This window comes from Platichthys flesus, chromosome 6, assembly GCF_949316205.1.
Source record: "Platichthys flesus chromosome 6, fPlaFle2.1, whole genome shotgun sequence".
In the NCBI taxonomy this organism is placed as follows: domain Eukaryota; kingdom Metazoa; phylum Chordata; class Actinopteri; order Pleuronectiformes; family Pleuronectidae; genus Platichthys; species Platichthys flesus.
In genome coordinates, this window is record NC_084950.1 from 24,834,973 (window position 1) to 24,859,166 (window position 24,194).

The window sequence follows — 24,194 nt, forward strand, 5'->3', positions numbered from 1 at the left end:
TATGTGAGAAGATCATTTGGATTCTTTCAAGGAGACATATAATGCTTTGAGTTTTTCTCTCCTCTTTTGTGTTATATAGGTTTTAGTGTATGTAGAATCTCTGCAAAATGAAAAAGGCCAGAGTTTGTGATAAAGGGAGCTCCTGACTGATTACTCTGACCGATACTTCCAGGATATCAGAATCAGAATCAGAATCAGAATCAGAAAGGATTTATTGCCAAGTAGTTTTACACCTACCTGGAATTTTCTTTGTTAAAAAAGGTGCATAAATTGAACATAAAACATAAAAACACAATAAGTACTACAAAAACACAATAAGCACAGCATAAGAACAAGAAAGAAATAAGTATACATAAAACAAAAAAACTAAATACAAGATATAAATGCAAAACAGGAGAGAATGAGGATGTGCAATCAGCAATATACTGTAGTGTGAGTTAATGTAACACAGAATTGAGGCGTGGGGGCAGGATAAGAGTCAAAGACAGGTGGGGGTCCTGGGCCTTATTGATAAGGCCAGTTGCAGCCGGGAAGAAGCTAGTCTTGTGGCGGGAGGTTTTGGTCCTGATGGCCCCTCAGCCTCCTGCTGGAGGGACGTGACATCAATGTGCTTTACCTTTGCATAAGGCTTGTCCAGTTATAGTGTACCACATAATAACCTTTCCTACAAATGCTGGAACGAATCACAACAGAGTGGTCCAGCTGGCCAATCAGAGCAGTCTGGGATTATGCAGGAGGAGGGGCTTAAAGAGACGGGAACTAAAAAAAGTTTTAGACAAAGGCTGAAAAGAGGAGCTGCAGCAGTGGACAGAGAATGGTGTGCTTACTGAACATTAGAGCAAATAAAAATAAGGAACTTTAATATCAGTATTATATGTGCCATTTGAAGTCCAACCCAGCATTTGCATTATACAATCTGCTGCTTCTCTTTACATTATCAGTCAATTCTTACATACAACAACCATTACAAATTGATTTGTATTATCCCATGTGAAATAAAGATGTGGTTAGGCTAAAGCACAAGATACTTAGCTATGAAATGTAATGATCAGTTGTTCTCTGTCATGTCTTTTGAACTGTAAAAATAAATATCTATTCAAGTAGTTCCTCACTCATTGCCTGTGTCAGGTATCTGGCTCTGAAAGAAGTGCTTGTGATTGTTTGGTGTGCTGTCGCAATACTCGCAAAAAATATTGGTACATGAGTTGCTGATTTATGAACCAATTAACATTTTTACAATCAGCTCTTAACGGAAGCTTTTAATGTGAACTCGACATATGTTGCACGCTTGTAACTTGCAATGTGTCTGTCCATCAGTGCCCAACAAAATGTTTAGCCAAAACAGACATTTTCATGATTTACGTGTACACAGGATTTATATGCGTTTCCCACCTGATCCGTTTCCTATGCTCCTTGTTACAATGCAAATGCTCTAAATACAAAACATCTCGTTCACAGCATCCATGTTTTTTCCACATTCTGACTTGCACATTAACACACCAAAGTCGGAACAACGACCTCCACAGGATTATTTGATTATTTGCATAGGTGCAACAAAAGACATCATACAGTAATTTCCTATTGAGTCTCAGTAACAACTGACCTGACCCCGCACCTCTTTGTCCTCACTGCTCTGTCTACCTGAGGAGTCCATCAAAGCTTTGTCCCTGCCTCTTAACATATACTTTTTTTGCAGGGTTGAATGTTTCACTATAGTTCAACTATTGGAAGATTTCATGTGAAACTCCTCCTTGAAAGTCATCAAAGACTAAAAGGTCTCATACCAACACACAGAGACTGCTTGCCTCTATCCTACACAGTTTCGTCCTATCACATTACCTAATGAATAATGAATAATGCTCAGTTGGTGATTGGATCACCCCATGAACTCGACATGAAACTGAGAACGTCATTCAAGTTGTTGTCCTATGTTCTGAGCACAAACCAGCCCCATCTTCCCTCGGCAGCATCGCAGTGGCGGTGAAGTGCACGACCTCGAACCGGCTTTAAAATGTCGCTCAGAGCCAAATCTCACACGGACCTGCAGACAGCTGGGACGTCCTCGCTGGACGGCAGTTTGTTTAAGTCCTTCTCCATGAGCAGTAGCAATTTCAACAGAGGCAGTCGTTTCGGGAATGGGGTAACTGAAGAGATCAAGGATCTCCCCAGGCCAACCAGGAGGCCTGTACGGGCGGTCAGGCCCGTCAGCGCCATCAACTCCAATGGCTCCTTCCTCCAAATCAACCACCTGCAGGGAGAGCTGGTCAGAAAGAGGAAGGTGAGGGGGAAAGAGGGATGAGTGTGGAAGTGTGTTGGATCAGGGAGATCATGCTAATTTAGTTTGCTTTATTAAGAGTGTGGAGGACAAAAAGCTATGTAGTCTCATAGTCCATTTTAAACTCTGATCTACAAATCGAAAAATCTATCCATTAAAAAAAGTGTATGATTTTATGATAGTACTGTGTTTGTATTTGGCTGAAAGCTGGACTGATGTTAGTGTGTGTGGTGGAAGGATGCTAAACTAAGGGGGGAAAAAATGGTTTAAAGTAACACTCAAACACATTCTCACCACAAAATCAATCTAGAATCTATCGTGGGGCTTTCTGCCAAATATATGTGGGGTTTTCTTCATCACCAACTGGAGTATGTCCAAGAAGTGAGGAAGAAAGTGGAAATGTGAACGTTCCATGAAAATTCAATTCATCCAATCGATAAATAAATATCCCTTGTGGTTTGATTGTTTCTCTCCAACCTTCATTACCTAGACATGTTTTCAATGTCTGCATTGAACTCTGGCCTTCAGAATTAAATGTAACTTAAAATGGTCACAGCGATAGTTGACGGAGTGGAAGTTGAGGAGCAACTATTCACTGTGATAAGTGTAAAGCAAAATTACCTATTGGAGTGAGGAACTTCGTCAGTTTGCTCCAAGTCAAAACTTTTTTATGTGACAGATCAGATGTATTTCAAAGCACTGTACATCCAGAGAAGTTAACCATTATTCCTGATGAATGGTCATTGTTTGTCACTTTTGTTCTAATTATGTGTGATCCATCATTTCCGGAGTCCTTTTTTTTCCTACATATCATATACCTGCAATGATTCAAACTTTCCTCAGGAATGTGAGGATCTGAGGAAAGAAAACAAGTACTTATCAAATGAGATCCACATGGAGCGGATCATGATGCGCACAGAGAACGAGCTGACCATGAGAAACCTCAGGAACCTGAACCAGGAGCTGCAGGCCCAAGTCAAAGAGGTAAACCCGAGCACCGAACAAAGTCCCAGGCAGCGCATCACTCAAAAGATAAGAAAATAAGGCCTGCCTCTTCAAAGCACTAGTAAAAAGAAAGTATAAACATCAGTGTCAACATAAAGTAAATTCTCTGTCCTCACATCAGCTGTAATATAATTACCTGTTTACTGTAAGTCATAAATATTATTGACAGCCTGAAATAAAGGTCACATTTTACCCTTCAAAAGCAGATTTACAGTCTGTGAGGTGCCAAGAATTGTAGTTTCATTTCTAGCTGAGCTAGAATAAGCCTGCATTTGACATAAAAATATGTTTTGTGTGTAAAGTCAGAAGGTTAAGAGGTATAGATGTATAGATTCAATCTGATATGAGGGTGTTTTCCCATGAATGTGTAAAGGAGTTCCATCCAGTAGCATCAACCCTATATCCATTCCTGTCATGTAGTTGTGTCTTATTCTTCCGCTGAGTGCTTGGTGTTGTGTAACATCTAGAAACAAATGCCAGCTTCTACTGTTTCCTGACCAAGTCACTACATACACCCACCTCTCTACCTCGCTCTGACCCCCATCAGCTGAAGCAGAAGCTGTATCAGAATCAGCAGAGGGCGACATTGTGCTCCCGTGCTGCAGATGAAGCGGAGGAATCCAGGGGGGAGGCAGAGAAGAGCAGGGCCCTGGCCGAGGCCCGGGCACTCGGGTGTCAGCGGGACAAAGAGGACGCCGAGGCCGACAGGAACTGCCTGAGCGAGGAGCTGCGGCGGCTTAAAAAAGATGTACGCACACAAACATGACACAAACATCATCACCTGACCTGCACACTCGCCCAAAAAACGACTTGTTAGCAAAAGACCAGAGTTAACTATATAAAAAGCAGACAGCAGTTGGTGTAGACATAACACACAATAAAGTGTTTTTAACCAGAAAAGCATGTCGGGTTAAGCACCTGTTAGGCAACTATAAGAAAAGCACATGTGTATGGGTATAGTATTAGTATATAACTAGATTTACTATACGCTATAATTACTAAAAACTGCTCCTTGGAATATTGCTAAATTGGAATGGAGGCCGTTGAGATCAATTATTAAATTATATTTCTATAACACTGTGAATATTAGAGGCTTCTTTTATATTATATTATTTTAGGCTCTGTATATCAGAAAGTATTGTCTTTATTATGTTTGCCATATTTACAATGAAGCTCTTACAGTCAACATCTTTCATAAAATGAAACTGCTTTTTTACTAGTCAAGTGTATGGTTTTATATAAGTTTGATAAATGTATTTAACTGCTGTTTTACAGAGAGAACAATTTGGCTATCTCAGAGGTGTGTTAAGCACAATCTTCAGACCAAAGTTCACAACTTTTCAAAGTAAAATATCTGCATTTCAGCTGGGTATAAAGCATCGCTGCAACAAAACAAACGTTGTGCTTTTACAATTTGCTAAAGAGGAAATGATGCTTTGAATGCTGGATGTATGAAGGCAAACAGCACCATCAACTCTCTTGAATGTTTGCATCAGTCCGATATGGTGAAATACAAGTAATCCAAATTATGTAAATGAGCCGGCGGGAAGATAGTATTGTCTATAGGCTACCTGTTGCTGACCACTGCTGTAGTTTTTTTGAGGACATAGAAGAAGACTTGTTCAACTCGGTCCACAGACTTAAGGCACACTGCTCCTACCCGTTGTCTGCTGGTTGCCTGTTTCTCCAAATTCTATTAATATTGAAGGAACAGCATGCCCAAATTGCACCAAACTCAGCACTGCCTGTGCCGATAAGATGAAAGGGTTTAGAGATATGCATTCAATTTATAGACAGAAACAAAGAAGTTAATAAAATAAAATTAATACAAGTTAAATTATTCGTAAAACTACAGTGTCCAGTCCACACTGGGGACTTAAACAAAATTATACCTTTATCCAATTATTCTTGAGACCTGTATTTTCTGTCTTCAGTTGTCTTGAATTGGCTGGATGCAGAGAAACACACTTAAGTTGATCAAAGCGTTGCACAATTTGCAAAGCAAGTTCAATGTAAAACACAGACAGGGACATAAAGGTACCTACAAGGTTTTAATTATGAAAGCACTCCATAATCTAGGGTCCACAGAAAAAGGCTTGATCCCTACCATTTTTCATAATGAGGTCTTTTGACTCTACAGTTAAGGTCAGGAGACCTCAGATGATTTAAGATCATTTAAAATGCCTGAGACGTACAAGGTTTCCAGGCTACCAGTTGCTATGATAACAAACAGTAATGTTTTGATTTAGAGAGCGAGACCAGTAGAGTGCTGATGTTTTTATGGTGCTACTTAGAAACACATGAAATTCTCGAAGTGCAATGAACAGCAGATGAGGTAAAGGACATTTCAGTGCAGTTTTCTTACAAAGACAGTACCCTCTACTTATTACAGCATTTTTCCTGAGAGCATACAAAGGAAATAACAATATCGGTGGACTGAATCTATTGATTAATTTGGCATCTGGTCTTTTTTTGTAGCACACCGATCTACAGCTTTTACTGGCACAAAAAGAAAATAACTATTTTGAAACCAAGTTGAAGTTGGACCGGCTGTGTGGGGAGAAACAGGCGCTGCTGCAGGAGAACAAGAGCCTGGAGGGAGAGAGAGACGACTTCAGACACAAGCTGAGACAGCTCACACAAGAAAATGTACAGCTTAAAGAGAGGTCAGTGCATTTCAATGGCATCTGGCAATGAAACCAAAGTAAAGTATGGAACACAACAGAAGAGTAGAGAAATCCCCTCCCTTCTGACCGAGATATTATAGATCTACCTCATTTTATTTCTAGTTTCTCATTTGGAGCCATACATAAACTGCCTCACCGTCACAGGGAGTCCTTTACCTCTTCCGGTCACAGATGTTCAGATAACAAGGGAAAGAAATAATGGTTAACCCACTAGACACTGTAGAGGGTAAACATTTATTGGCCAAAGAAAAGTAAAGAGGACCAAGAATAGACATTTCAAAAGGGCAGAGTCAGACGTGTATACAGAGTAGTCCGTAAAAATAATACAATTGAAATAAACATTAAGAAATGTAATATTCGCTACAATGCAGCAGCAACATTCATTATTCAGCAGTCTTCAAAATCCTTTAAAATGCTATATACTCAACACACTGATTTTGTCCATCTGCTGACGGACCTTGCTAAACATTCTGTGCTCAAGATTACTGCTTGAATGATTAAAGGCATCCTTGAGGTCAGTCACTGGGCAATTGTCACAGGTATGGCATGTCAAATTACAGCTCTTTGAGCATAGTCAGAGCCCAACAGGTTGTGTGAAGCTGGGAGGGCTGAACGGAAAGGAGAAGATGAAAGAGAGAAGAGATGGAAGGAGCAGTCGGAGATAAAAACGGTAGAAACAAGACAAAACACGAATAAAAGTCAGAGAAGGGAAGGACAGTTTGCTCCAATCAATTATAGCCGTATAAATCAAATCCCCACTCCACCCACCACACTTAATCTTAACATGTGCAAAGGTGGTCCCTGTAAATTGCCAGTGAAGCTGGGTTATTCTTCTTAGGGGAGCGGTGGGGTAAAATTCCCGAAAACAGATGTGCTCGGTAAGAAACAGGTTTAAGCCAACACACCACATGAATGTGGTAACACAGGTACACCACAGGGTCTGATTAGTTGTTCATAATGTTGTATCTGCATTCAAATTGAAGGAATGATTTCCAGTTTGCAAGTTTGCATTGAAGTTTTTTGCAAAACAGGGAGAATTAGCATGTCCATCAGAGGAGCACACCCTCATCAATATCAGTCCCTAAGTATGTCAGATTGTCAAGGTCCATGAATAATTCCCTCAGAAAGATTGTCCGAAACAAAAACATCCCTGCAATCGCCCCTTAGTTGTGATCTGCATCAAAATGTATTGGTGATACATTGTGATCTGCATCAAAATGTATTGGGTTCTTCTTTGTTCCATTCTCCCACCAAGTTTCTTGGAGAGCTGTTCAGTAGTCGGTGTTTAATCCCGCTGACAAAAAATTAAACAAACTGCCTGGCCAAAAACATAACTAACTATAATTGTACTCTGTAGAGTGCATAATTCAACCAAGGCGCCCAACAGCCCCCTTATGAATCCACATTGAAATTGACTAGTATCCAGAGTTTTACTTTGGACCGTCACCAAATTCCACACATTCATAAATATCAGTACCCAGTCAGATTTGATTTATCCCGAGATCCATGAATTATTCTCGGAGCATTCAACCAATTTCTTGAAAAACAGGATTGGTAAGAAAAAAAGGATGAACATATTCCTTGATCCTCCCCCTAATCCAGATCTTCAGCTGTTTTTTTTTTGTTTTTTTTTATAAAGTTGCTGTCAAAGAAACGGACTGGGTGAAAACATGACATCCTCGCCAGAGTACTTTGAACTCATTGGGGCCAACCCGTCCTCCATCAAGGACTAATACTTGTCCAGAGTCAGGAGACAGGCAGACTCACAAGCACTTCTTCCCACAGGCCATCAGTCTGTTGAACACCTAACCACTCAGTGCAGGAACAACCGCAGGACAATATACCTCTACATTAGTCATCCAGCACAAGCCATTTATTATCCTTTACTGCTACTCTGAACATTAATATTCAGTTTCAAACAAATTTGCACAATGCACCGAATGATTCACTCACCTCATTTATATTAGTAACCTGATTTGTTGTTGCATCTTTGCACTCTGCACCACTGCACTGTTGTCCTCTGGTCACAATTAGTAGTATTAGTAAAAGTATTAGTTAATAGTAGATAAATGTTTTATTTTTGTCCACCTTTGCACATCTTGAAGGTTGCACTACTGTCTTGCGCCGTCTAACTCTAATTGCACACAGTAGTTACTGTATGTTTATTTTGCTAGTTTCTTGTATTCAGTTGTTAATTGTCTGTCTATCTGTGTGGGGACACTGAACACAATTTCATCGGAGTGAAATTTCTACTCTGTTGTACACATACATGCCAAATGAAGCTGACTGGGAAACATAACTCAAAAAAAATGAATATAGTAACAACACCAAATGGAATATGAAATATTTCTCTGCTGCCTGGTTGCAAATATGGAATACTCTACGACGCCATTTTTAGTGCTCTGTTTACAGTGAGAGGAACATGCGGTGCAGAGCCACTGCCTCGGAGGAGGAGAGCAAAAAGGCCAACCAGGCTCAGCGGGAGGCCACGGCTGAGCGGCGTCTGGCCGAGAAGGAGAGGCAGGATAGAACGGCCGAGTGCCTCAGCTGGAGGGAGAGGCACCAGGGGTTGGCAGAGCAGTTCAGAGCTCAAGAGGATCTAAAGGCTCTGAGGCAGAACAAAGCAGTGAGAAAACATTAGCACATAACACAAGTTACGTCATCTGTTTGCTACAGTGCTTTATAAGTCGTTAAAAGAACTGCATGAATGCACATTTTTATTGTAAACCCACAGAAAGCACATCTGGGTCTGGTGTTGAATAGAATTTTAAGGTAAATGTTGAATATGTGTTTTCCTCTGCAGTGTCAAGCCAGCATCAAGAGCTATTTCCTCTGCATGACAGAGAGCGACCAGAGGGTTAGAATACTGAAAAGTCAAGATGGCACCCCGAGAAATTTCACAGTGAGTCTACATCTTCCTTTTCTTAAGTAAATCTAACAATATACGATAAAACACAGTAAATTTCCCATCTGGGATTGGTGCCAGCAGGAACAGGCATTGAATTTGACTGTATAATTGTGAAACCAGTTAGTCTAATGTAATATGGTTTTGTTCAGGAGGGAGACCCTGTGTACATCTCTACACCGGTGTCCAGTCCAGAGGAGGCAGAGCGGAGTTCATCCAGGTAAACAAAGGGTCAAAGCAGCAGTTGCTGTGGGTCCTGTGAGCACCGCACACACCGGGTGTAGTAGCTTTGTGCTCATGTGACACATTTGATTATTGTACTAAACTTTTGTAAATAGACTGGGAAGCTACCACAGGAAAGAAAACCATAATCCCCCCCCCCCCCCAAAAAAGGCCTGACAGTGAATCAAAGGTCATATTAAAGACAAATACATGTTCTTTCCTTCCTTCCTTTATTTTTTAAGAACCATGTTGAGAGTCTCCGCCCCCAACACGGGAAGGGGTCTGGGTCCGAGCCACTTCGATGAGCTGCCCGCCTTCGGAGGAGAGCGACCGGACTCCGCATCGACTCGCAGGAGCAGGAAGGTGGTGGAGTACTTCTGGATCCCTACTGACCAGGAGTGATCAGGAATTACACCACATCTGCCACTTCCCAAGCGCTCTTAAGCAAGGCAGAAGTTCAGATGGTTGAGTGGAGATGCTCAGACTGTTCAAATATTTAAGGAGAAATTGTAGAAATAAAAGTCAAAAGTACTGTTGGTGCTCATGTCCTGGACTTTATTGGCATTAAAGCAATAGAGCTGCACAATAAATTTGTTATATCTTACAATATGATCCAAATCCATTACCTTATACATTAAATGGCTTGTGAACAGGATTTGTAATGTGTAGCTATTGGGGTAGGTGATGGGGAGATTTCAGATTTCAACCAATGTAACAGTTTTTACTTAACTTTGCCAATTTTAGTAAAACAAAAAATTCACTTTTGGTTGATTTTTTCCATATTCAACATAATAAGCACTGTGACTTAAGTTTGAAAACCAAAACAGGAACACTAAACAGCCAAATTCTTGAACAACAAGAACAACTCATTCTTAAATATCAACAGTTGTAAACCATGTGAAGCTTCAGTGAATTTAGTGTGCAATCTAAATTCTAGGACTAAATCAAATACTTCATATTCTGCTTGGCCTCTAGGTTCTTAGAAGTTCTCATTATTCCAGCACCAAAAACAAACAGAACCCCATCTAACTAAGAGGTAGAAACACAGGCAGCTCTGAATGCATTTACGCACACAAATTATTACAGTTTATTTTTCTAACTTATTGTTACATTTGGAGGATAAGTATTGCAACCACTCTTGAAATTAAAGACGATGAAGAGGGACAGATATCAAAAAGAGGGGAACTGTAGAACTTCTGATGAGGGAGAAACATAGGAAAGGAAGATGCTCATCAGTGATTATAAAAGACACTTCTACATTAAAGAAAGGCTGAGTAAGAAAGGGTTAACCAAACATGTAACTAATTTATTATGAAATGTTTTGCCAGCTTATGCTTCACTACCACTTCAGAGGGCCCATACAATTTACTGTTGAGGATCCTGCTGTCTGTGCAGTGAATTAAATCACTGTGTGTGTGATGAAAGGGAATCCAGGCTGGGCCTTGACTCAAGGTCACTGAGCAGATTGCTAACGAAACCTTTATTTACCTTATCTTCTAATTGTATCTAACATTAGTGAAGATTACCACTAATCTGACATATTTAAAGGGGCATCCTTCACATTCTTAAATAAAAAGGTTTCCTATTGGGGAAGTTTCAAATCGGAAAGGAAAATGAGTGCAAATGAAAAACACCTAATAGTGAAAAATAGCTTTCACCCCTAATAAAGTCAAAGCAAAAAAGACAAAAAAGGAAACATGACTCAGCCATTCCAGATTCCATGTAGCTGATCAGGACACAGTTCCAAAATCAAACAACTATCAGGCAAAAGCTCAAATGATGCGTCCCAGCCTTTTGTCGCGGTGCAGGTGGTAACACACGAGGCCCTACAGATACAAGCTTCGTTAACGTTTGCAAGACAGAAGCAGCTGACTGCCACGGGGTAGTGGTTCAATTAAGCATGCAGTTTGATAAAGGAAAAGGGGAGTGAAGTAATAAGGTAAAGGTCGATCTTCAACACCATGAGGCTTCTGCTTGGGTTTCTCAATCTGCTTCGTCCTCAGACTCCTCTTCCTCAGCCGTCTCCAGCCAGGTGAGCCACTGGTTGACCTGGAGAGGGATGAACAAGGTAATTGCAACTTCTGGTCATTCTTTTACCCAACAAAATCCCTCTGGCTCTTTCATTGACCCGTTTCCTCTGATATTTATTCAAACTAATGCAGACATTAAATAAATAAAATAATGCAACCCACTGGGCTTACATCACTGTACCTGGAATAAAGCTTTTCCTTTTCCAGGGAATTCTTGGGTAATATCTTCTTTCCATGCAAGGAAGGCTTCTTCTTCAATGATCTCCATGTCGTAGAAGTTCACAAAGTAGCGCAGCAGCATACCTTTAAGCACAGGGAAAAGAGATGTTTCAAATAAAAACTTCTACGTCAACCTTGGTTTCTTGAGTCAGAACAGGCTAGTTGTGTCTTTGATGAGCACAAGTATTCAGTGTATCCATATCATTGCTTTAATCAGTGCTGCTCTGAATCAACTCAAACAGACACCGGCTGATTCTATTCAATAAAAACTAAAAACAACACCCACATTGGAACATAATCATGAAGAGGAGTTACAAAGCAGAGACCTTCTGCTGAAACAACGTTGACACTGCTCTCTGGTGGACAAACTACACAACTGCAACACTGATTCCAAACACTTTCATTGACTAGTTTGTTACTAACTAGTCACTGCATGCAGCATAACCAATATACTTTGAATAGGCTTATATCTGCCTGCCTGATTTATGGATCGGACTGTAGCAGACCATTGGGGTAGTGTACCTTTAGGGAGACCGCTGGCGTTGCAGTGCACCTGCAGGGCATAGAGGGCGCTGATCTGAAGCTCGGTGTGGTCGTGCAGGAACTTCTGCATGACAGGCTTGAAAGCCAGCAGCAGCTGTTTCTCCTGCTCCAGCTGCTCCTTGGGAAGGGCTGCTAGCTGCTCGTCACTCTCCACCATGCACAGCTCCTGGGAGATGTACTGGAGGAAACTGGTAACACATTGACTTGTTAGTCATACTACAGTCCTTTTCATACAGACTCATAATCTTGAATTTAGTTAGGTCCCCTTTTAAAATAAATAAATAATAAATATTTGAGGTACCAATACTGGAGGTTTTGTGCACTGAGTCTCAGCCTTCGGGGGTATAATTACCTGGTCATGAGGATGTTGACAAAACCTTTATCGATGTGGAGCTTGGGAGAGATGTTATCTTTAATCCACTTGTAGATGGACTGTGGAGAGGGGTCTGCCTTTATCTGCTTCAGCAGCTCCTTTTCCAGCTTCAGCAGTGGGAACAGGAAGCTCAGGCCCTTCCCCTCCAGGATCTCCAGCATGCGGTCCTTGTTCTGATCGATTTCTGCCAAGTAGTCAGTTATAAAAAAGGAGTTATGGGAATGTTTGTTTCTGATGTGACCCCTAAGCGTACTCTAAAGTAGAACTGATGAGATATCAGTCAAAGGGATAATGGGAGGTAATCTGATGAAGGCAAAGACCATTTTCGACAGGAAAGAGGAGGGGTACGTGAGCAGTAGGAAAATACCTGGGAGCATCTTCTGCATGTTGACCTTGCTCTGCTGGAAGAGATCGGTGAGCCACTCCCTGTCCTTCAGCCTGGCTGTCTGTTGCAGGCAGAGCAGGAAGAGGGGGAAGTGGGTGCCATTCTCCAGGGGGTGAGCTAGCTCTGCCACGCTCACCAGCTCGGCGATGATAGCCCGGGCTGCAAACTGGGCCAGGTAGGATTTCACCAGGGGCATGTCCAACTCGATCTTAGGGCACTGGTCCAGGATATTGAGGAAAGCCTTCAGGAGAAATACAGGAAAAATACCATAGCATGAATTATGTTGTAGCTGCCCTCCGGGCTCATCTGTGTAAAACATGTAATTAATGATTGACAACATGGGCAATCCATCATAATTTAGAAAATGTCAAGTTACAAATTGGTTTCGTTTCATCCATTTTTCTGAAAATACCAGTAATATTTTCTGCTGGCTATTTATTCAGTTTATATTTAGGAGAGACTCATCAGTTCAATTTGTTCACATGAATAGTTAGCTTCTGTGCTGTAACCGCATTACCACTGACTGGCATTTATTTTTGATTACATGCGCACCTGCATGAAGTTCTCTCCAGTGATGAGGCCCTCAGTGCGGAGCATGTGGATCAGAGTGCTGGCGTGCTCCTTGTCCTCATCGGGACAGTCGAGGGAGCACACGATGAACTTACTGAGCATCTCCGGCAGGAAATGCTTTGGAGCCCTCATCTCTCGGACACCACTCACAGCCTCAGCCAGGTTCTTACTGTTCAAATACTCAGTCATGACTGCCTCCTAAAGAGAAGATTCAATGTGAGGAAATTAAAACTCTGTTTTTCTCAGGAATAGCCCAGCCTGATAGATTTATTTGTTTATGTCCCAAATGGCTCTGGCACTATGCCTCATTTATCAAAACCTATAACACGCTGCTTACCTTGATGGCTTGTAATAAAAAGTAACTAAAAGTTTTACCAAGCACCAAAAAGGAAAGCCTCAAAGGAAACAGTGGACTTAGCCATGTTTATCCACTATTTCTATGATTGCATTTCTGGTATCACAATTACCTTTGCTTCAATAGAAATATGTTGTGTCATAAACATACAGAGTCATCAAATGTGGTTGTACACCAAATAGTTGTTCTTACCGTCATTTTGAGCAATTCCTCCTTGGCAGGAAGTGGTTTCTTGTTAGTTTTCTGAGGTTTCTCTTGGATGGGCGGAGGGTTGGTCTTCAGGCCAAGCTGCGGAGGCTGAGGTCAAAGTGTTTGTGATTAAACCATAAGCTGTGTTCATAACAGAGAATTTCCACACAGTTGGGTCTAGACTTCCTCTGGAGTTTGCCTTTCACATATGAGCAACTCAGTATAAGATTCCCCACTCGTGAGGTGTGGCCCAGCACCAAAAGCTCTATGAAATCTTTGTCAATGTCTTTTACATGTTATCGTCCTGCGATATATTTGAGTTCATTTATATATTTTTTTTAGGTTTGCGTCTATCGCTTGTAAAAACATTGTGAATCTCTGACTCGTGAATCCTCCAAAGAAACTCCTGTGATGTGTTCACATAAGCTCATTGGGACATTATCCAGAGTTTTTGCCGGGGAACATTATTATTTATATATCTATTTATAACCCTAACCCTAACCCTAACCCTATTCATTAATGTTTTAAATGTAATCTATCCTACCTATACTTTTGTTAAGTTAACTAATGCAGTGGTCAATTGTGAGAAGTGATTATCTCTTACCTGACCCAGAGGGGGAGTTTGAGTGCGGGGGGGCTGAGTGCTGGGTGGCATCATGGTGGGGATCTGCGGCTGGAGCTTGGGTACCTGATTCTTGTTGAGGAGGAACGACTGAGCAGGCCTGAGGCTGATCTGTGGGACCATGAGGCATAATGGACACAGAAATATGCAGGTTATAAATTTTGTAAAGATCAAGAATAATTGTATAGAATGCGCTGGTGCTCATGCCCTTTTATCTCATAATCCCAATCAGCAGACCAGTCACCAGATTAAAGAGAGGAGGATGGAGAGCAAAGATAAAGGATCCGGTGATAAAGAAAAATATAGAAGACCAGTAGCTGGTTTTTATTCCTCAGAATAATGTATTTTTATAATCAGTGGGCATGCAGGCTACATACATGCAGGCTACATACTTTATACATTGTTCAGTGTTGTACATGTCTCATTACCTCATCAGCATTGAGCTGTCCTTTCTTGCCGAATCGTGGAGGCATGTCCTTGGACTGGACCTGCTGCTGGGCCATGAGGTTCTGGTTCTGGTTGAGAAAATGTTGGTTCTGAACCTGTCAAAAGTCATGAATGATTATTTTTAGAAAGCTGACCTCAGGATTTGCAGAGAAATATCTTACAGTGTTTGCAGGATAATATTACATCCCCAGATTACCTGGTTGGACTTGACAAAAGACTTCGGCCCCGTGTCGAACTGTGACTGTGGTGGAGGGGGGAATTGGCTGCCGTGGCCGTTGAACAGCGGGTTGGTGCGATGGCGTCCCATCGTGGGTGAATACCTATCCTGAATAACCCCAGGGCCTGTTCCAATCCCACTGCCTGAGAACCCAAGTACAAAGATCACGTTAGTACAGATTTTTCACTGGAGCGAGTCCAAGCAGGAGAGACGTACAAGCAGAGATGAAAATAACAGTGATGAGGATTCACCACCTCAGATGTTCCTGTTGACCAATGATCATTCAGTAGGTTATCAAATTATTTTGATTTCATGTCTATATCTGCTTCAGAGGCTGAGAAGTTTTGTAAATGTTAGCAATTCTTTCAGCTCTAAAGAAAACCTGTAGGTTTTAGCTGGTTGGTTTCCAGAAATGCTTTATTTGGCATTAATGGGTTCAATTAATTAAACATTATAAAGAGTCATAATACCATCAAGTACAACAAATGAGTTAAGTATTAACACTGACAAGATGAAAGTGAAGATCCCACAGAACAGTATGTACCTGGCATCTGTCCAAACATGTCGGCCAATCCCCCAAGATTCTCCCTGTCCAGTTTCATTCTATTGGGCAAGAAGGGGCTTTCCAGGAAGAAGTCCATCCTCATCCCCTGAGACATGGATGCTGGGATGAAAACACCCAGATCCTAGTAGAGCACACAGAAAACAGACAGTGTCTTTAAACTGTCTGACATGATTAAAAGTAAAACCTAGTACTCAATTTGAATTTCTATCATTAACTCAAGTGTGCAAGACTAAGGTACATGGTGGTTATGAAACCAGAAAACCTAATTACATCCTGCTGCGCACATTTTATTTTCAGGTCATTGTGCTGATGAGTCATTCCTCACAACAACATGCTTGGTTGCTGTGCAGACATTTTATGAGCAAGGCATGTTAACAACAATGTTATAGCATGAGGTATCCTCAGCTTTTCTTGTAAGAGATAAACTATTAATCATACCAAAATGTGTGTGATCTACACAATGAGCCTCCTTTTTGACCGAAACTCACTTTCACTGCTTCTTGACGGATCTGGTTAATCGTCTTTGGTCCGTTGTCAATGAAAGCCTTGCGGGGGACCCAGTTGTTTACTCGCAGTTCCACTGTATCTTGCAACAGGAAGCGGATCCTAGCGGGCAACTCCTTGTTGTTCATTAAAGAGTGCATACGGCCAAAGTACTGATCCATTAAAGACTGGAGAAAGAAATGAGAGAGGTGGGTAGGAGTGAGAAACAGTAGGGTTCCTACAGGTTCTAACAAGTTAAATTTAGAACTTTTTAAGACCTTTTAAGACCACTTTGAATAGAATTTAATACCTATTTCATGGCCAGACTGGCAAAAAGGTATGAAGGAAAATTACTATGAAAGAAGACATAAGTCCCAGAATTACCTGCAAAGTAAATGTATTCCCGGTCAACATAACAATGACTGAACATAACAGTACACAGAACTGTGTGTGTGTGTGTGTGTCTGTAGACCTGGTTGAGAAGGAATACAGGCGACAGCTAGCTGGCCCTGCACTGAGGCAAAGACTGTATTTCTGAACTTACAGCAATTGGAAATCCTAACAGGTCCAAAATAGTAACAAATCAGAAATAACTGAGCCTTCTATTCATAAGGATGTTTTTGTTTGTCAAACAGTTACCAAGTATGAGTTCAATAAACAATTATTTCAGCATAGAGAAAAAAGGATGTTCCCAAAAACACATAGAGCAGAGCTGGAAATCAGAACCAGCTAAAAGAATAAGTTCCTCATTTACAGTCCTTAAATCAATCCTCACCAACACACTGGGTGTTCTCCGATACGTTCTCACCGGGGGCTGCAAAGTTGGTTCCATTCTGATTTATTTCCATACGAATTGTTGGGGGGGGGACTGATTACTGTACTGCTTACTTTGCAGCGCGGACATTTCCTCAAGCACATTTACTGGAGAGCAAGTTATCGCGAAGTCGTTTCCTAATGCAATTCATTTTTAAGACCTAGCTAAATCAAATTTTAGACTTTTTAAGACTTTTTATGGCCTAAACTTCCAATTATGAAATTTAAGACTTTTTAAGACCCCTCTGGAATCCTGAGTAGTAGCGATGGGAATTGCACATCTTTTAGGCAGCCATGAAGGGATGGTTACCTTTGCTTTATCATGGTCGAGTCTCGGCCCCACTGTTCTCATTATCTGACAGAGGCACTCCAGATCCTCCCCCATATCCTTGAGCTGGACTCTCTTCTTCTTTTCCAGAAGCTTCAGAACAGATTAAGGAGAGAAGGCAAAAAGGGGGGTCACACAAGGTACTCTAATTTCATGATGCAGGCAGCATTACTTTAAATTCTAACCTGTACTGCCTTGTGAAGTTTTCAAGTGAAAACATGGATTACAAAAGGGACGTACTGTTTTGATGCACCTATGAAGGATAGATTCGTGGATGAGGTTGAGTTTGCCAAGTTCCCCGATGAATTTAATGTTGCCAAGCATCTTGATCTTGGCAATGGCACGCTGCTCTTCCTCCTCAGAAGTAAGAGGATTGTCATGTTTGTCATAGACTGGAATAAGAGGGGAGGAAAGGCAGTGAGTGAACAGGCTACGATAAGATGAGCTTGTGATTGTGTGACAAAGTGCACAAAGATGGAGACTTACTTTCAACATTTCTGGTGCGGTTTTCAAATTCATCTTGAAGCTTGGAAATCAGCAGTCTTCTGAAGGTCTACAACAGCAGCATCACTACCATTAATTAACCATACAGCGAGTAACATTCAAGGGTAGGATTCAAAGAACACATTGAAACCATTTGTATTTTACATTTTTTAGTTACACATGGGTTTAAAAAACAATGTATCATAAGGAAAATCCTTATTGCATTTTATCAAATGCTAGAACATGACAGGGACTCGTGTTATGGAGGTAAAATAAATGTACTAGAGCTTTAAAGGGTGTTTACCGTAGAAAGATACAGTCACACTTACTGTGCTCTGCTTTTGGGATGTTTGGATCTCGGATGAAGGGCCATCAAAGTTTGGTGCGTCCTCTGCCAAGCGCAGACATAGCTGAGCATAGAGCGAGCTATACTTTGGCTCTTCTAGGGCTTTGTCTACAATCTGAACCAAAGAGGAAGAGAGGGAGGGGACCAGAGACAGACCACTCAAGGTCATTTAAACAAGCAGTGTATGGGTATGAGTCACTGAGCGTAGCCTGCCAAGCATGGATGAATTCACATCCATTTAGCAAAGGACAAAAGCGTAATATTGACCTTGTGAAGCACAACCAAGTTGTTTTCAATTTGCTAAATAAATAAGATTGACATTGACAAAAAATATACGCTTACCAGCAAGATAATTCCTTTAAGGACGAGTTTTGAATCTACGCCCACATTCAGGAGCTCAAGGCATAGCTTGTCAAACTTCTCAGGCGTGAGTTTGTTGAGTATGCTAGTGAAATAAAAATCAAGAGGGAAATGAGAAGCTGCAAAGTAGAAAGTAAGTTTGACTGTGTAAGATCAAGACACATTTAAGTGGTCATTCAACAGATTATATCTGCATTTAGAGGGTGCCAGTGTAACTCTGGTCTTTTACAGAGAGTTGCATTATGTATATGATGAGCTAGTGACATTATATTATACCAGTGGTCACCAAACAATACTAATCTGTTGATGCAATAGGTTTTGTAAATACCGTGAGAATTGGATTCTGCACATAACTGAAATGGTTTGAATAGCAACAATCTTTGCGCCACAAGAGAGCAAGCAAAAAGTGCTTTTTGTCCTTCGGGATAGATTAATCTAATTTGTCTTATTAGATGAGTCTTCAAAAATGCATATAGCTGTGAACCTTACCCCCTCACTTTCCTGAAGATTGCATCATGTCGCCCTTTTTCGTTGCTGGAGTTGGCATCTCGTCTAGTGCTTCGTGAAGGAACCCATCTCTGAACGCTTTGCCCTGGGGTTTTCCCCAGGAACTCGCTGCAGGAGCACAAGATAGCAATCTGAATGAAGAGCCTCAGACAAACTGATGACATCTGGCTGATGCTCAAGCATATAACCTTGCACCTCCAATGCTGATTTTAATGTCCGTACTGCTTAGTCTGTAGAGAAGAACCCCCCCTCCACACTTTTACTAAAATAAAATCCAGGTGCTAGGTATAGATAATTATCCTTATTTTTTTTATGTTATTCTAAATGTTTCACTTAATTGTGATTAACATATTTATTTTGCCAGTACAAGCCTTTAAATTCTATCTTACAGCTGTTTGTTGTGAAATGATCTGACTGCCCAGGTAGTCAAACATACAGTATGTGAACTATCTGAGATTCAAATCAGAGTTTCCTGGAATTCAGCTCCTCTTACTCAAAGTTGTGCAGAGTATTTCTGCAGTGTAGGAAGCTGCTAACAATAGTTACTGGTGCCATGGTGTCATTAATTAAATCAATAATCCATTACATTAAAAATAAAACCACTAACCTGTTGCCGACAGTCTTGGGATAGTGCTTAGGTGCACCCCTACTACCTCCTCCCCCCGAAGAAGCACTGCAGAGGCAAACACAAGTTTGGAACACATCAGGTACATGCATCACTTCAAAACATTTTTGCTCCTTTATATCGCTCTCATGGGAAACAGGATTATCTGTATAGATCTTTCATTCAAATTGCCTTCATTTAAACTGGAAAGACACTGAGGACCAAGTGCCCTTAAATATATAGGAGATGAATTAACTTCTTGGTAACCCCCACACTTCTAGAAGAATACAGTACAACACAGTAAGCCATTAAGATAGATGTCTACAATACATGTTGTATATTTAAATGCGTGTGTCCTTCTTATTATTATACTTTAGTTTAAAAAAATACCCGTCCAGGAGCATTTTAGCTCTGCATCACAAAACCCATGACCTTTCACGTTCACTGAGGCCTTTGTGTGCTGGTGTTAACAAGAAGATTGTTTGTAATTTTTTTTCTTTTACATGGCAAGACTTAGCAGAGGTAAGGCATACCTCCTTCCTTGCATTCTTCTAAGGTGGTTTACGCTGGGTTACTGCCCACATTATCAATCCATTTAGCATTAATTTGGTTTTCAACAAACTCAATTTTTGCAAGCTCCATCTGCTAATGAGGAGGGTTGCATTCCTTCTGGTGAGATTTAATTTTCCTTCTCAGCTACCTTGAGTTCAAACGAAGTATCTGTTTAACTACTTCTTTTTTTATTTTTGCGTGACTCTGCAAAAGCGTGTCTATGTTACTTTCATCCGTTTTATATTAATCAATAACATGGGACCACTGTTGTGCATGAGCACGTTCATATTTTAAGTGAGCGCTGTACTGAACGAATCACTTTACAAATGATGAATGTGAGCGCTGTTACTCCCACGAGAGGAAATGCTGCTCACATTTAAGACACTGTTTACGAAATATCTTCAATATATAGGCCATCACGTGGCTTACCTGAAGCGAGAGAAAATGCATTCCCAGACTCCTCAGACTGGGAGTAAGGTGGTGTACACTCACAGAGCGACACACACACAGTGAGATAACAGAGCAGAGCATTTGAAGCATTTTATATTAATACTTTGTCCTGTTTGTGAAACACCCTCCCTATAACCCTGTACACTGAACTGGGTGTGTGCAGTCATCGCCTCAACACAATCCACTGAAACCAGCCTCCTCCCAAGACATATAATATCTATCCAATCCCCCCTTTATTGTTGCAAAAAGCAGTCTGAAAGCCATTTTTAGCCTCCCCATATCCTACTTTGTTGTAAAGGCTGGAAGTTCCTTCCCAAAGTGCAAGCAGACAGCTAACAGAGAAGTTACCATGGAATGTTTCCTGCACAAGCGCTGGTGTGTTACCTGAAACGAGAAGCACCCCCTTCTGCAATCACACTCTCCACTTTGGCGGCTTGAAAATGAAGAATATTCAAAAGAATAAGAATAATAGGAAGGGATGGGGAAAACGGTGCTGAGGAGAGAAAGGGGGAAATGCATTAGTGACTGCATGTGGGAAGCGAGGCATTAACCAGAGCTGACACGGGCAGCAACTATAACAACATTACCAGGCATTTAAAAGAGTACTATACGTTGTGAGGCTATTTCTAAATACAATGTCAGTTAGCCAGCTTAGCTTGATTCTGATGTTCAGTAGCAAGGTCTTTGTTACAGGCCGAGCATCTGGACAAACGCAAAAATCATCATAGCAAAAACTTGACTGTAGAAAATAGAAACATGATCTGGCTCATGTACAAGCTTAGTACCGACGTCCTTCCTCAACAACATCAAAGGGTTACACGTAGCAATGTCAGCTCGACTCTTCTGGGCCCCAACAAAGCAGATGTGCAGCAAACGGACTAACGCCGACCGCTAAATGTTGACAATTAACCCGTTATGCCGTTAAGTTCCCAGTTAGCTACGTCACGTCGATGTGTTTGACACACACCGGTGCCGTTACTACTGTTGTCTCTGCAGGATTTGACATGCAATGTGTTTTAATCTCAGGACGGGTGTGTGGTGTTGCACTGGGAAAACGCTGCGGACTGGATCTGAGAGGCTATTTATTTGTCTGTTGTTCTGATCGATGGTGGACGAGCCTGCAAACCCCGACATGATCGGTGCATCTTAATGCAAAGCAACGGGGCAAGGCAGCGTGTGTAGCCGCTAACGTCCCCACTCTGTGCTTGTAGCGCCATCCATCATGGCTGGAGTCTGACGTTCAGGGTTTACTGTTTAGAAGTGATGGATCACTTCTAAACAGTGATCACTTCGTTTTTTCTGCAAAAACTTGTTAGGCTGGGCTAGGCGACGACGCCATTTTCTTCTTGAAAGTAAATCAGCTGAGCCATTCGTAAACTAGGCTGTCTGCCGATGTCGTACCAAAAAGTATCATCTGCCAGCAACTGATGGCCGTTAGCGGGAGCGCGCACGCAGTCTGTTAAAGTTGTGTCTCCCCGTTTGTTTTCAGCTGCTATTATCTGACTGAGAACCGTTAACAAGTGCAAATACACCATGGTAAACATGATAGGTTTATCGTAACCGAATGATCCCAGTTGAGGTCATGACAGTATGGGGATCAAGAATTGTCTTTGATTTACTTGCCGTCTTATGTCCGTGTTCAAGCTACATTTGGAAACTACACTGTAACTAAGAGTATTTATTGATGAGTTACATATCAAATTCTTTTTTGCCATCATCCTAATGACTGCATTATTTTCACCTGTTCTGGGCCCCAAGAAAACGGGTCAAAATCAAACAATTCCTCTCGACAAAGTGAATGCAGCTCCTTCTTCTTTGGTTTATTTTTTTATAGAAGTTATTCTGCTTCAAAATGCCCTGACTTCGTCCACGACCTTTCTTTCTTCTTTGGTGGTAAATGTCAGGCAAGAAGGATCAGTGCTTTCGTAGCTGCTGGGGAAACTTTGTATCTTTACCTTATTCCGCTTGGACTGCGCGCGCTCCCGCGGACAGCTATCAGTCTCTGACAGAGGGTCTTTTTTTAGACACGACAACCCGGCTCAGAAGCTCATATGCTACAGTTAGCTAATGCAAGATTCTGCTGTTTTGACGTTAGCATCTTCGCTTGCTAGCTAGCCGAAGCCATTTTGGATGAACCGGTGCGGTTCTGCAAGGGAGAAAATCGGCCTTACCTTTACCAAAGCAACTTCAGTTTTGTATTTTAGTGTGACTTCCAAAGAAGAAATGAGACAGTTGAAGAGGGAACGCGAGTTTTGTGATGGGACGTGAGGAAGCTGGACGCTGAGAGTTGAGAGTTGAGCGCACGGACACACACATCAACACACTCCTCTCGGCCGGGCTTGTCTGCGGTCGTGAGCTAAGAGAGAGCTTCTGCCTCATCTGGGACGAGAAGTCAACCATTTGCATTGGTCACGTACTTTGTTGCCACGTCGATTCCGGCCAATCGCAAGGGAGAACTGTCTTCAAGGCGGTTCCGGTGGCACATTTCATCCAATGAGAGACTTTGTGGAACAAAACAGGCCGCCTCCTTTAGTTGATTGACATGCTATTTAATCTCTGCAGTGCAGGAGAAAGCGTTGCTCATCAACTCAGATTAATGGAGCCACAGGATCTAAATTAATCCTTAGTAAATACAAAGTCCGACCAGAAAAAAGGAAATACACATGCTTAGTATAGAAGTGTGATCAGTAATGAATTAAGGATGTATTGAAAAACATATGTGAAAATTCATTGTTTCACGCAAAAGCAAATTTCCTGAAAAAGGAGAATTGTGGGTCTTTCATTGACCTTGCGCTTGAAGCTTATTTGCATTATATTATTTGATTGTTTAACTTCTAAATTAATGGGGCACTGTGAAATGACACAAAATCATTTCGATGTGGAGGCACAGTCTACTCTTAAGATTAAGATTAAGATATGTTTATTTATACCAAACACATGCACAGACATGCACTACACACTCATGCAATGGTAGGTAAATTTAACCTCTGCATTTAACCCATCTGTGTGAAGGACACACAGAGCAGTGAGCGACCATGTACAGCGCTCGGGGAGCAGATGTTGGGGGAGTAAGGTGCCTTGCTCAGGGGCACTAGACAGGGTAGGGAGACTCTTGCATATTTGGACAGATCAATCCAGGTTCATCTTTTGTTGTCTCTCCGTGGAGTTGAACCAGAGACGAACCAGAGACCTTCTCTGCCCATAGTCCAAGTTTCTACCACTAGACCACCGCCTCTCCCCCCGCGCATCGGGACTGTTGCATAGGCTGATGCAGGTCACGTGAAAAAGGATCCAAAGACTTGTATCCGGCAGATGAACGAATCACTGATCCAAAGACTCAGCCTCAGACTTCACGTCTCCTCCGTCTGCTCCTTGAAGTTAGAACTATCTAGCTAGTTTTCACAGAAAGTTAATTTTGTTTTAATTGTTCAATGTCTTACTTTGAAGTGAGTACGATTAAAAAGCAGCCTAGTGTTTTTTCGTGTTTGTATTGTGGTTCATATTCAGACCATCCACCTCAAGATGCAGTGTGTTGAGAATTCTCAATCGCTTTGAACAGTTTTAGTTTGGTTATGAATGTTTTCTGACAGGCCCAATCAGTCTGGCCACTCTGCTCTGTCCCCTCTCTTCAACCAGGCATGTCCATCTGCAGCTCCAAC

The 24,194-nt window shown here is 41.5% G+C and overlaps 2 protein-coding genes and 1 non-coding gene across 3 annotated transcripts; 1 reads left to right on the forward strand and 2 right to left on the reverse strand.

Moving 5' to 3' along the window:
• Positions 1-1,342: 1,342 nt before the first annotated feature.
• Positions 1,343-9,662, forward strand: LOC133955420 (coiled-coil domain-containing protein 88B). Its single transcript, XM_062390257.1, has 8 exons — positions 1,343-2,278; positions 3,119-3,259; positions 3,828-4,028; positions 5,759-5,946; positions 8,380-8,593; positions 8,771-8,869; positions 9,025-9,092; positions 9,337-9,662. Exons 1-8 carry the CDS (start codon positions 2,012-2,014, stop codon positions 9,494-9,496), a joined length of 1,338 nt encoding a protein of 445 aa, XP_062246241.1. The 5' UTR covers positions 1,343-2,011; the 3' UTR covers positions 9,497-9,662.
• On the reverse strand, positions 9,627-21,053 carry eif4g2b (eukaryotic translation initiation factor 4, gamma 2b; the record flags this gene model as incomplete). The annotated part of the gene is made up of 20 exons (XM_062390256.1): positions 9,627-11,143; positions 11,306-11,427; positions 11,866-12,074; positions 12,239-12,443; positions 12,627-12,885; positions 13,197-13,412; positions 13,762-13,866; positions 14,363-14,491; positions 14,809-14,922; positions 15,024-15,187; positions 15,589-15,730; positions 16,098-16,280; positions 17,216-17,326; positions 17,474-17,625; positions 17,720-17,786; positions 18,046-18,177; positions 18,405-18,507; positions 18,912-19,037; positions 19,537-19,602; positions 20,920-21,053. Coding segments are annotated over 20 exons (2,805 nt in total), but the record flags the coding sequence as incomplete, so codon positions are not given.
• LOC133956023 (small nucleolar RNA SNORD97) lies at positions 14,584-14,744 on the reverse strand. The gene has a single exon (XR_009921061.1). It is a non-coding gene; the product is annotated as a small nucleolar RNA SNORD97 (small nucleolar RNA).
• Positions 21,054-24,194: the final 3,141 nt, after the last annotated feature.

Coding starts and splice junctions, on each gene's coding strand:
- LOC133955420 (XM_062390257.1), top strand. CDS start 2,012: ATGTCGCTCAGAGCCAAATCTCACACGGACCTGCAGACAGCTGGGACG. Junction 2,279..3,118: donor AGCTGGTCAGAAAGAGGAAG/GTGAGGGGGAAA, acceptor AACTTTCCTCAG/GAATGTGAGGATCTGAGGAA. Junction 9,093..9,336: donor GCAGAGCGGAGTTCATCCAG/GTAAACAAAGGG, acceptor TTATTTTTTAAG/AACCATGTTGAGAGTCTCCG.